At 51.4% G+C, this 12,912-nt stretch overlaps 2 protein-coding genes across 5 annotated transcripts in view; one reads left to right on the top strand and one right to left on the bottom strand.

The window, feature by feature from the left end:
- TRPM5 (transient receptor potential cation channel subfamily M member 5) overlaps nucleotides 1-1,976 on the top strand; it is a 40,084-nt gene extending 38,108 nt beyond the window's left edge. The window contains exons 24-25 of the mRNA XM_055722880.1: nucleotides 677-767; nucleotides 1,622-1,976. Coding sequence (XP_055578855.1) covers nucleotides 677-767; nucleotides 1,622-1,731 — 201 coding nt within the window. The 3' untranslated portion in view covers nucleotides 1,732-1,976. The remainder of the gene's footprint in view (nucleotides 1-676; nucleotides 768-1,621) is intronic.
- A 1,551-nt stretch (nucleotides 1,977-3,527) lies between these two features.
- Nucleotides 3,528-8,279, bottom strand: TSSC4 (tumor suppressing subtransferable candidate 4). 4 transcript variants are annotated; one of them, XM_055722781.1, is made up of 4 exons: nucleotides 8,144-8,279; nucleotides 7,532-7,658; nucleotides 6,609-6,681; nucleotides 3,528-5,562 (listed from the first exon to the last, which is right to left on the bottom strand). In XM_055722781.1, the coding sequence occupies exon 4, from the start codon at nucleotides 5,472-5,474 to the stop codon at nucleotides 4,461-4,463; it is 1,014 nt and encodes a 337-aa protein (XP_055578756.1). In that variant the 5' UTR covers nucleotides 5,475-5,562; nucleotides 6,609-6,681; nucleotides 7,532-7,658; nucleotides 8,144-8,279; the 3' UTR covers nucleotides 3,528-4,460. The 4 variants fall into 4 exon arrangements, with proteins under 4 accessions (XP_055578756.1, XP_055578755.1, XP_055578757.1 ...); XM_055722780.1 differs by having other exon boundaries at nucleotides 8,004-8,231; XM_055722782.1 differs by having other exon boundaries at nucleotides 8,081-8,231.
- Between the last annotated feature and the right edge of the window lie 4,633 nt (nucleotides 8,280-12,912).

The following is a 12,912-nucleotide window of genomic DNA, read 5'->3' as shown; positions in this document are numbered from 1 at the left end:
AAAATACCCATATTCTGTCTGATCTGACCGAGACTAATCTTCTTGGATATCAGGTTTTCTAATTTTCTTAGATACCAGATACCAGTGTCTCAAAGGGAAGTGTCTAACATACAAATGTGAAACACATAATAGAAGAAAACCCTGTCCTGAGCTTTTGATGACAAACCCCTGAAATATAAACACTTTTTTAAAAGTCTGAAAATGCTCGGCATTACCATGTGCCACACAGCACAACTGTTACTGTTTTCTTTGTCCCTAGAACCCTCCAGTGTAATTTTGGCCTCACTGAAAGTTTCTTATCTTAACACTTCCATTGCAGTTTCCCTCCCCTTTCTTATCCATTTTATGGTTTCCTGAAAAAAATCATGCTATTCAGTGAACAATGTTGACACCAAACACAAATCCCACAGGAACACACCGGAAATGCTTTGATAAGTTTCTGCCAGCTTGAGATAACGCAATATACTCACAAAAAAAGGGAAGGTATTTAGTGCAAATCTTCTTCCAAGGCAGTTCAACTGTTTCTTTAAAAAAAAAAAAAAAAAAAAAAAAAAAAAAAGAATATGTGGTATCTATGATGCTGCTTTAGTCTGCTGCCTCAATTATCTTTCTTGCAAATTTAAGAACGGATGGAACACTAAAATTGCTGATGTAGAAATCCCTACCTATTTTGTAGATTTGCTACTGTACAGCTGTTATCTCCTCGATGGCTGAGGCTTTAACCAAAACCAACCTCCTGTGCAACCACCCAGCTCCAAACTACACAAGTAAGTATTGAAAACAATCATGGAAAAGCTAATTAATACAGCTGAACAGTTAAAAAAAATGCAAGGGGTGAGGGGGAGAGTGGAGAATCACCACAGCAGGAGGTAGCTGGCGATAACGTCAATATAAGCAAGGAGTGCTTCAGAGTGAAAAAATTACCTTTTTGCACAATATATGTAAAAGCTTTGGGGAAAGGACTGGTGCTTAGTGTGGGTCAGAATGAGCCCACCTGACCTTCAGCGTGTAAATAAGGATCCATCGGCCACAGGGTTTCTTGAGAGAATCATCTTGGGGGTTTCTGGAGGCGACGAGCGAGACTACCAAAGTATTAGCAAAACATTTAATATGGATAACAGTGATCATTAAAAATAAAACGGAGCAAGACTCCTACTTGGTTTTAATTAACACAGCTCGTTTGCCTTCAGAGCTGCAACTGCTTCTGTCAGCTAAGGATCTTGCCCTGTAACCCGGGGCTCCCCTGTCCAGAGTTTAGAACATTAGAGACAAGAACAGGCCATTCCTCAGGCACTGCAGGATATCCAGCACAGTAAAGATTCCGGATATTCTTCTCAACAATCTGTTTCAACATCTACCCATCTATTGCGCCAAAAGCCCTCCAGACGCCCGGAGCTGAACACACACACACTGCCTGGGGAAGAGCAGGAGCTGGACACTCAGCCAAGCTGTGGCATGGCAAGACCTCAAGTCACTCAGACTCAAACTAACCTCAAACTTGACTTAATTCTGTTAGAAGCATATAAAGCACATTTTTTCAACATTTTAAAGTTTCTTAAGCAATTACTATCGTGTGCCCCTTGCCCTAAGGCTTCGATAAATAATCATGTGCCTTTTGCAGCCCCATTAGGTGTGACGAATGCCAGCACAGAAGTGCCTTTGCCAGAAAGGAGCGACAGAGAAGAGCGCGCAGAGGAGTCTGAGGCTGACATCACATACATTGATAATTAAATGTTATTCTAATTTCTTCTGATTAGACCTGTCGTCCTGCTGTAGAAGTAAAACCCTCAGCTCACAGAGGCCCGGCCCAGCTCTCGCAGGCCTCACACCCAGCACTGCCAATGTCCGACGCTCCTGAGGGTTTCTTGGGCTTCCCTCCTGCTCCTGCACCCTTGGCCCTTTCTCTGAAACTCCATTCCACAAATCACACTAAAAACTTTCTCCTCCAGGATAATTTTACCACCTTATTTGCTAAATACGATCCACCCTCCACACCCCGACACCCCCAACCCGCTGTCACCCCTGTCGAGTCCCACACGTGGCTGCACAAGGGACAGTCCCTTTGGAGGGGCCATCGCTTACCCACCGCAGCCGGCTGCCCCCTTGGCCGGGCAAGCACGCGCCTGCTTCCCAGCTGCTGGGAAAGGAAAACCAGGAAGTTCCCAGAGGAAAGGGCTCGGGCTGCGGGGCTGCCCTAACCCTGACAGCTGTGGGATTCTTGCAGCCCCCCCGACTGCACTCACCACTCCTTTGCTGGCGCTCCCTCTCCAGGGCTCAGACACCCACTGGCACCCAGGCGCGCTTCTGGTTTCACTTTACTTTTCTCTCCCAAAGGCCAGGGGGGAAAGAAATCACTTAAAGAGACTTTAGAGCAAGAACGTTTGGCAAGAAATTCCCTAGGAATTTCGACTGACTGTCACTTGTTACCAGAAGCAGAAAAAAAATAAAACCTCAGCTCTGATAAAAAACCCTTCCAAAGTGAGTCTCTTACTAGTAGATATTAATTTTGTTATGATGCCTTCATAAATGAGGCATTTGTCCAGTTTATTCAGCTGTGCCCCAGGCCTGCAGCCCCATTGCCAGGGCAGGAGCACCCTTCACCCCCGGCCGGCAGCAGTTGTAAAACCTCCCAGTTTGTACCCAGCCACACTTTTTGTTCGGCTGTAACACACACCCTACAAGCGGCACGCCCTGCTCTCCGCACCAGCCTCTACTCCAAAACAGCTACTATTTTAACTGCAATCAACACGTTAATTATCTGCAGGAAACCTAAATCTATCCGTTTGAAATTGTTGTGTCCCACTCACAGGCACTGGAACGACTGCAGCATTTAGCAGGGAGCTGGTGAATCAACGTGCATCAAACTGTACACCCCTAACAAAACACACTCCGCTTTGAAAATCCAAGGGTGAACATGGAGAGCCGGAGCAGCGTTACTCGTTTCACACCGTTCTCTCCTTGTGCTGCCAAATGATGCGTCTGTTTGCACAGGAATGCCCCAAGGGTTGGGCCCCACCAGCCAGTTACCGGGAGATGCCGACCCCCCTCCAGGGGAAGCCACCGCCCTCGGAGCGGCAGAGGTCACCAACTGAAGCAGCAACATTCCACTACACTGTTATAAATACTCTGTCGGGGCTGGTTAATTTGGAACACTGGCAAAAAAACGTCAGTCCAAACTGACCTGCACTAATTTGAATTTCAAATCATATAACCTTTCAAAGAATTGAATTTTCCAACCTTATTTCTAAAATTTATTAATGTTCTGTGTGAAAACCTATTATATTTGACATTCATTACAATGTGATGCATCCCATGAGGTGATTTTATATATATATATATTTAAATGATCTAACATCTTAAACACACCAGGTTTAGATTCTAAAATGTAAGACTCAAGGGAGAAGTTACCCAATGGTAAGCTCAGAGTAGCTTTCCACAAGACCTTCAAGACAATTCTCAAATCAAATCAACTGATTGTTTGTTAAAACTCCCACAGCTGCATTCATCACACGGCTCAGATGAAGAAATCAAGCTACAACTGCAAGTTTATTGAATCCCAAAGTACAAAAAGTACCCAGCGGCAGCATAAGCCCCGCACTCCCAGCACACCCGCACGCAGCCAGCACGGGAGCAGCACTGCCGGCACACATACGGGTGTGCAGGCCAAGAATCGCCCGCCTGAGGCAGAGCTGCTGCCCAACTTCACAGCAGAAGCTGTTGCAAGTTCTGACCAACACCCAACATGGTGAGATGCCACTGAAGCCACCCTGAGCGTGTCCCCACCAGGATGCATCCACAGTTGTACCCCTCCGCAGGAAGGGGTTTAAAATCCTTATTGTGTGATGCTAAATAAGGTAAATATTAATCCAACGTTTAAAAATAATACTGGGTTTGCCCATTCCTACTTGGGCCCTCCAGATCACAGCTGGGCGCTGTTGTTCTTGCACCCTCGATGGTAAGAGAGAGTGATGTACTAAAAAGCAAAGGTTTTCCTGCCCGGGACGGGGCCAGAAGAAGTCACATCTAGTGGCAGACTAGGCTTTATTTTCATTGCTTAAAAAATCTCTACTTAATGAGCTCGTCACCTTTGTTCAAAGGCTCTACAGGATTTGGGAACAGCTCTAGACACCGGGGTTAACAGGATGCCTTGCAGCCTTTTAGCCTTCACTTCTTCCTTGGCCACTTCAGCAGCACAGCAAGCCCCAGGCAGCCGCTGCAGCAAACAAAGCACACCTCGTGCTCTCCTGCGAGGATGCAGCTATCCCGTGCTCAGATGTCTCCCAAAGAAGCCTGGAGTGTGTTTTATCCAACAATGGAAGGTGTTCTTGGCGGCTACGATGCAAACCATGAGACAAAAAGCTATCACAGGGTTTCCAGACCAGAAAAAAATTCAGAGGAAAAAACCAAAATACATCCAAAGGCAATACAAGTCCTTGGATGTCTCCAATGTGCTACATCCTTCAGGACTCCTCCTCCTCCCCTTCACCGTCTACTTTAGGCCGGAAATTTTTCCTATTCTTCTTCTTACTGCAATGGAATCCAACCGTTTCCACCGATGGCTCTTCATCTGCACCACCAAACCTTGCACCTTCTGTACTGAGGTCCCCTGGCATCACACACTCCTCCTCCTCTGTCACCTTTCCACTCCCACCACCCAGGTGCCCCAGCTCTATCTTCTCCTCCCTCAAGTCATCAGTCTTCTTCAGACATTTTCCTTGCAGATCTGTTTTCATGTGTTTCCTAGGATCCTCCCCTGCGGATGTTTTCTTTTCCAGTCCATCAACGCCCCTTTTTGCTGGTTTGGTGAAGACAATCCTCCCAGCCCCACAGCTGGAAGGGTCCTGGTTGAAGTACGGGGTATAGCCATCTTGTTTCTCCCCTCTTTTCTTCAAATCCTCTAGAAATTCCATGGCCACGGCCTGGTTAGCCTGGTCACTAGACTCTGAAACACCATCCAGGCTGTATTTGGTCCAGCGCTCTGGGTGTGCCACGTAGTCAGGCACGGCAGGAGAGGCTCTGGGAGCCTGCACAGCTTTGGCCTGCTTTCCCAGGCTTTGTGGAACCACGTTACCTGAGGCTGTGCTGGGAGGCAAGGGACGCTTAAACCTCCCATCAACAATGTTATCTTCAGGCATCGAGGGCACAGACAACTTGGCTGCCTCTTCCAGACAATCAAAAATGCTCTGGCTACGGAGAGAGAACGTAGAACTCATGCCCCTCAGATGGAAGGGCTGGACAGGAGATCTGCGACTGCTGTGCAGAGAGTCGGGAGTCTCCCTGGATCTGTAATCCCCATCATCTACAGATGGCTCCTCAGGTGATATCGTATCAACTTCCGCTTCATCCGCTAACCCCAAATCATCGGAATCTGAATCGCTGAGCGACGCTGTGTCTGAGGGCAGAGTGCCTTCATAGTCCGTGGCACCACCAGCCACCAACCCCCGAAAGGGCTCGCCTGCATCCTGATCTGCCATCGTCAAGCTGTCACTTCGCTGGGGCCTTTGGTGCAGGCCCAGGGGCAGCTGCAAATACGGTTTGCCAAATGCCCAGTGAGTTCAGTGCCTAGAATACAAAGGAGCATAAAAATTCAACTGTAAAATAAGGACCAAGTATGAGGCTATGCCAGCAAAATAATTACTACTGCAATATAACAGGCAGCTGTACTTCAGGGATTCCTGAGCGATTTAGCTTCAAACAAAAACATGATTTAAAAAACAAATGCACATTAACATTAAAGACTTACACAAGACTCAATACAAGAATATGAGGTAATTAAAAACTGCGCCACATACCAAATTTCATTAAGGTTACAGCAGGTCCAACTACTAAAAGATGGGCACAAAGTTTCTGAGCAAATCTGAACACCCCATAACTGTCTTACACATCTTCCAAGAGGCAGCAACAACCTCCCCAAATGACACCTCTCGTTTATGCTGTATAAATCCACAAAAGCACATCCTAATCTCTTGCACTTTCTTTTGGCCATTGCGATCCTTTACTGTGTGAGCCACTGTACCTCCTGTTGCAATAATCATCATGTTCTACCCGTTACAAAGGACGCTATGACTGAGATCAGCAGCAGAGAAGCCACAAAAATATCGGGGCTACAGTTTCAGGATTCCTTTAAAGTGACACAATTTAAAGCTCCACTCCTCCCTTGGGTTTAAGCTCTCACGTCACTACTAGATTCCTAGAATAATAAGACAATCCAGCTCAAGAAATCAATCCCACCAGATTAAAAAGACTAATCACACGTGCCATGCTTGTGCATAGAAACAAGAGGAGGATGCAACGAATGGTCTGTGCAAGCCAGCCCTTCAGTTAGTAAAAAGGCAGCGCGATTTGAGGCCTGGCTTCCAGCAGCAGCTGCAATACCTGACTTGCTCTGTCACCTGCTCAAAGGAACCTTGCAGAAACAAGGCGGCTGGCAATCACACTTGCTAGGCAATCAAAACAAGTCTTGGCAAACACGCACTGCAGTTCAACTCACCAGAACATGAATTACAGAAACAGTTCTAATGTATTCTTAGAATAAGCTCAACTATCTAATTATAGGTTCTTCTGAAACGATGCAGTAAACAGACATGGAAAGTCTGTTAGTCACTCACTTTCTCCTGAGACTGAGTCAGCTCTCCCTCCTGAGGGTCAGTTAAAGCCACCAAAGATCTCTGCACTTCCACCCTAGAAAACAAACATTTCCATCATGATACTGGAAATGCAGTTTTAAAGTGAGTTTTAAAAATAATTCCTTCCCCCTGAATCATCCAAAGCTGCAGAACAGTTCTAAATCTGACGCAGACTCATGCTGATCTACAAGCCTGCAGATACTGCTGGATTTCTGGCAAAAGAACAAGACGCAGCCCAGTAAGGCACGCACTACCTTGTTTACTCAGACTCCACATTCACACCGCCAACCCTATTCCGCAGAACAGAAGAGAGGTTTAAAAACATCGAAACTGTAACTTGCATGTGCAGTAAACCATTACCAAATGAACAGTATTAAATGCAGCTAAGAAAATATAAAAATAATAGTTATGCACTGCAAACACTAAGTGCTCCTAATTACCAAGGCCCTATATAGATACCACAGAGTTGTTTTCAAAGAAAGGTCATATTCACAGTTAGGAGACAGATCTTCACAAGGCACTAAAATGTAAAGGAAACATCTGAGGAATTCAACAGAGGGCTGTACTCCATGTAAACTGTCTTTGACAGGTGTCTGCTGACTGCTTCTGAAAACTGCCCCCAGTGTAACCCCTAAATGGGAAATCATCATCTGAAAACCACACATTCTTCTTAGTTTTGTAACACGTAAAAAGTAATGACTGCAACCCAAAAGATACACTGAAGCACATAACTGACTAAAAGCTTTCAGATGGCCCCGTAAGCTTGCATCACGGGCTGTGAACCAGGGTACCTCATCTGAGGGCTGTAACACAGAAAGGAAACATTTTGCTCCTAAGGAAGAGGTATTTTAGCCTTGACAGCATTAGCAGCCAAACACAGTGCCGTTACAGCGCCCCAGACTCACAAGTGCGTTCGGGTGACGTGCTCGCAGCACAGCTCAGACAGGATGGCGTCTCTCTGGATGGGCAGGTCCCCATTGGACTTTTCCATCCTGGTCTTACTCAAATACACTCTGCGCGTCTTCGTGCGGCCTGTGAGGAAAACAGAGGCCCCAGTCATGCCGGCCCAAGCCCACGAGCAACTCGCCACAGACAGCCCTACAGCAAGGCCTGCCAACACCGGCGCGGTGCCTGGGGACGCCTCAGGCCGGCCAGCGCCAGGGAGGGCCGCAGCCCCGGGGCACGGGCTCGCAGCGCCGGCGGGCTCCCGCCCCGGGGAGGGGGAAGCCACGGAGCCCACGGCCTCGCCCAACGTCCCGGCCGCCTTGCATGGCCGCCCGGGGCCCAGCTCCCTTCCCCGGGCCGGGACCCCGCCGGATACATCCCCCCGCAGGCCTCTGCGCCCCCGGGGGCTGCCACCCTCCGCTGGCCCCACACCTTCCTCCTCGACACGGGGGCGCCTGGGGCCACCCCACCGCCGCTCCCGCTCGGCGCCGCCCCGGGAGGCCGCCAACCTGCCGCCGTCCCAGAGCCCACAGCGCGAACCGGCGGGGACGCGGCAGGGAAGCGGCCCGTACCCCGGGACGGCGCGGGCCCAGCGCCTGCTCGCAGCGGCCGCCCGCGCTTCCCGCCGCGGGGCACGCCGGGACACCGAGTCCCAGCCGGCCGCTCCCAGCAGGCAAAACGGCGCGGAAAGGGCGGGAAGCGCGGGGTGTCCGCCCCGCCCCGCCTCTCCCCTCACGGCCCGCCCCGCCCCGCCCCGCCCCTCACGGCCCGCCCCGCCCCAGCCGGCCCCTCTCCTCCAGCCCGCAGCTGCCGCCGCCGCCGCCGCTCCCCCCGGCAGGGGACGTGCTGCGAGCCGGGGCGTGCGGGAGCCCTGCTGGCCCGGGCTGTCCCTGCGCCCCGCGCCCCGCGGCGGCCGCCATTTTGCAGCCTGTGAGGGGCCGGGGAGGCGCCGGCGCGGCCGCCTGTGCGGGCCGGGTCGGGGCTCGCAGCCCGCGGAGCGTGCGGGGCCGGGGGCGGCAGCGCCGGCCCCGCCGCGGTGCCTGAGGCCGGCGGGCAGCGCCTCGGGCTGCCCCGTGCCGTGGGGGGCCGGCACGGCGCTGCCGCCTTGAGCAGCCCGGAAAAACCACGTCAGGCAGAGCTTTATTTTCTCATCAGAAAAGCAGGGGTTGGCCCCAGTGAAAGCCTCGCAGGAAGTGTCTGGGGGTTTTTTTTGCTTTTTTCCTTTTTTTAATGTATCTATTTTCCAACCACAAAACCCCAAGTCGCTTGGGGCACAAAACCACTACCCATCAAAAAAAAAAAAAAAAAAAGGTTCCATCTTCTGTCCCAGAAGAAGATTTTTTTGCGTGTGCATTGAGAAGTAGAACTCTGAAAATGTTTTATTGGTGTTGGCCAAAGACGCCCGATTCCCCCCACCCCACCCCTTCCTTCAGCAAAATGTTTAAATTTTCGGTGGAAATACAGTTCCCCAGTGGCTTCGATATTTAACTTGTTTACCTTATGTTAAGGAAAAAAGGTTGGCTGTGCTGGTGGCTGTGCCAGCGTGTGGCCCTGCCGGGCCCGGCTCCACGGTTCCCTGGCTCCAGCGCTTTCTGCCTTGCCTAGCCCTGGGGCTTCATCCTTAAATTAAATTAACGCCTGCAAATGCACTGAGCCTCTAAAGGTTGTGCCTGTACCTCTTCTGAGGGATTTGCTGTAGGCCTGGAGTATGAGCAAAGCTCATCTACGCCACCCTGTTGCAACAAAAGAAGAAATTACCGTGTAGCCCTGCTTCATCTGGTTTTAGCGGCTCTTTATTTTACACCCCACAGCATCCTGCCCCTGCTGCGCTGCAGGCTGCTTTGCCGGTGGGTGTGCTAGAGGTAGGGCTGCAGCCAAGGAGACTTCACCCGTTCAAGCAGGGCCTCACTGTGAGTCACTCGTAATATAAACTGCAGCCACTTCATTTGCATTGCCAGTTTTTAAACACATCCTTTTGCCTGCTGGAGTGTTACTAACTACAGTAATTTATGAGACAAGGGCTGTGTTCGGCATACATTTGATAGCAATGATGAGGTTAGCGCAAAGTGTCTTCAGTCTAGCTGGAGTCATGCTGTACTTTTGAAACAAAAGCTCTAGAGGTGTTTCCCTATTTGGTGATCCTTGGTTTTTTAATGTATACACATATGGTAGGACAGACACAGGCATTCAAATGGGTTCCCAGCTGGAGGGAGGAAGAAAAGAAAGCACAAGTCTGCTGGTAGGCGAGCAGGAAGAGAGGAGGAGGGTAGGAAACAGGCAAAGGGAGCCAGGAGTAAACCACAGGTGAAGTTACCAGTGCTGTGCAACTTGGGGACACACCACGAGCAAGCCCCTGAGGGTAGTAAGGAGCAGGCAAGAAAAGGCTGTGGACTAAGCGGAGGCATGTCCCGTTTTTGTAAGGCTGGAGACAAGCAGGGTACACCATGGACCGGTGCGAACAACAGCACTGTTTTGTTGTGAACCCTGGTTCAGTTGCTAGATGAGGGGCTCAGAGGGGCAGAGGGCAACGCCACCTCTGCTACCTCCATCACCTGCAGATGTGTGTGCCTTCAGGGACAAGCCCCATTCCTCCACCCCCAGAGGCTACAAGTTCTCGGGTTTTGCCTGGAGGCCACGTACATTGACGCCCAAGGTCACCTTCAGAAGCTGACTGCACCCTTTTCCTCCTTCCTGCCTTTTTGCAGAAGCTTCAGTACTGCACGCTGCGGAGAACTGGGGGTGAGCTGCTTTGTCCCTGGTGGCTGAGGACAAGACAAGTTTGCAGCGGTGGATACGCTGGCGTGTTGGGATTTTCGCTATTGCTTGGCGACAGCTGAAATGAAAATTATGAGTCAGACTCTGAAGACGAACAGATGGTAAAGTGTTTTCCTCTCGCCAGCATGAACTAAGGTGGCTGGAAGAGGGGCGGGGGCTGGAAGGCGGATCTGAGCTGCAGCACGGGGACATCATCCAAGCGAGCGGGCCGTGTCTGGTGCGCAGGCCCCGAGGAGCCGGCTCCTTCGCCTGCAGGAAGCCAGCACATCCCCGCACGCGGGGGTGGTGTGTGCAGATTCACACCAGTCTCAGCCCCGTTACTGGGCGCCTCGTGCTCCTTTCTTACAAATAAATCTGCCGTTTGGCCCCCATCCAGTAGGTGTTTCCATTGCTCACCGGCAAGCTGCTGCTGCGCTCAGAGCCTGGGCTAGGCGCCTGGCAGGGACCACTGGCCACTCTCCTCGCGGCTATGGGAAGGTGGCAGGCGATTCCCTAGCGGCTGGCCAGATCCTGCACGCCAGACAGAGCAATCAGATACATTTTCACCATCTCCTGCACCCAGGAGCATGGAAATGTCTGGTACGGCCACATGCAGCTGATGCTTGAGCTCCACAGGGGAGGTGAGGAGGAAAGGAGTATTCTCCTGCAGGCAAAAAGCAAAAGCACACCAGTGACCTCTGCACCCTTCTCTGCTAGGAGAGGGCAGGCACACTGAGCCGGAGCAGGTACAGGCTGAAGGAAACAGTCCGAGTTTCCCTCTCCCATTTGCAGGAAAGCAAGCCTACAAATGGCCTGGCAATTCCCTGGGGGATGGATTTCCAGGATTCAGTGCTTGTCGCTCGCTGCCCCTGCTCCACACCAAGCTTCGCTTACCTGTTCTACTTCGCACTTTCATTTGGTCCTGGCTCACCCGCACGGAGGTTTGATTTACTCCTGTGCTGTTTACCCACGTTGGTGCTTTTCCCCCCTAAGGTTACATTCCCCCACATAACATTAGCTGCTGTGGAATGAGTTCTAATGCAGGTGGGCTACGAAGGTCCCCACTGACTGGATTCTTCACAGTGTCAATGTTATTGCCGGCCTGGAGAGGACCTGCGGGGAGAACCTGCAACCCCTTTTCTGTTAGAGATGCTGCATGTGTGGGAGGCCGCTGAAGTAATTTAAGAGCAAAAATTAATACTCACTGCAATTATTTGAAACTTTAGAGAGAAACAAAACCAGTGCAGGTCTCTGTTCATTTCAATTTGGCTACTGAATATTTGCACTTAAAAAAAACCCTTCTGATTCTTGCTTCTCTTTTTTTTTGGTTTTTTTTTGGTTTTTTTTTTGTTTCCTATCATTGGCCTGATACTAACAGCAGTAGTGAAGGGCTGAAAGAGGTTATTGGAACCAGCTGAGGGCCTTGACGTTAGCACTAGGAAAAACCCCGAAAACCACAAAACCCTGAAACTCCCCAGACCTCTTATTAGAACACGACCTGTAGGAGCTTCACTAAGCAACACAACTTTGTAGCTGACACAGGGCCTCACATTTACCACCACCAACCCTTGCTGGAGGAAGTCCTAGCAGTTTACTCACAGCCAGCAGGCAGGGTCCTGTGTGCACACTGTCTCGCCTGGCCTAACACCAACACTGCTTCGGCACACAGCAAAGCTGTGCTCTAACATGAGGGAATTCCCTAGCAAAGCAGGGCCAAAACCCACCTTTTTAAAAAAAAGGAAAAAATGTGATTAAATGTTTATTAGAAATGTTATTGGCAAGCACTGGCACTTGAGCTAGGTCGTCTAAACCCAGTGGGAACTGTCAGGCGGTCCATGCTAGCATGCCTGGCTGCAAAGTTTGCATACCCTCTGATGTGTCTGCGAGTGTGAACACCTCGCGGGTTCCCGTTCTGCGGCAGGTTGAGCAGCTGGAGCCATTTTCTGTTTGCTGCAGGCCCCTGGGCTCCGAAGCGACAGTGCCAGGCCGCCTGCGCCAGACGAGCCGCCAGAGCTCAGCCGAAGCGCTCGCACGGGAACTGCGCTTCTGCACCCTCCTGCTCAGGTTCTGCCCCGTGCAGCCATCGGGCGCTCCCCGGGCTGAAACTGCGAGGGGCAGCCAGGGCTGCAGTACCCACCGCACCGGGGGCTTCCAGCCTGTGCACCCGCCGGTGGCAGATGTTCCCTCGCTGGGGGCTGGACTGCCATCGCCTCCTCTCGGCACAGCTTCCCAGCCCTGCCGTGGCCCTGCCAGTAAGTGAGGTTGCTGAAATTTACTGCCTCAGCAGCTTGCCCTGGAGCTGAAACGCCCTCCTCCTCTCCCTAGCTGGAGGGGCCATGCTGCCATGCCCAGCACGGGGCACTTCGGAGCGGGAATGTGAGCACAGCCACTGTCTGCCACATCCCTCGTGGCTGGGCCTGGCGTGGCGAGCTGGCAGGCAGCGGGAGGGCACGGCCAGGGTCCAGCGGCGAGGCTGCCTTCCTCCACAGAAACCTCTGCCATAGCCGGCTCCTGCACGGGGGAGCTGGCTGGGCCTTCCCCTCCTGTGGGAACACCGCGAGTCTTGATTAAAGCTTACACAACCTCT

This window comes from Falco cherrug, chromosome 10 (genome assembly GCF_023634085.1).
Source record: "Falco cherrug isolate bFalChe1 chromosome 10, bFalChe1.pri, whole genome shotgun sequence".
Taxonomy (NCBI): Eukaryota; Metazoa; Chordata; class Aves; order Falconiformes; family Falconidae; genus Falco; species Falco cherrug.
Note: the sequence above shows the minus strand (reverse complement) of the source record. Positions and strands in the feature narration are given on the sequence as shown.

Coding starts and splice junctions, on each gene's coding strand:
- TSSC4 (XM_055722781.1), bottom strand. CDS start 5,474: ATGGCAGATCAGGATGCAGGCGAGCCCTTTCGGGGGTTGGTGGCTGGT.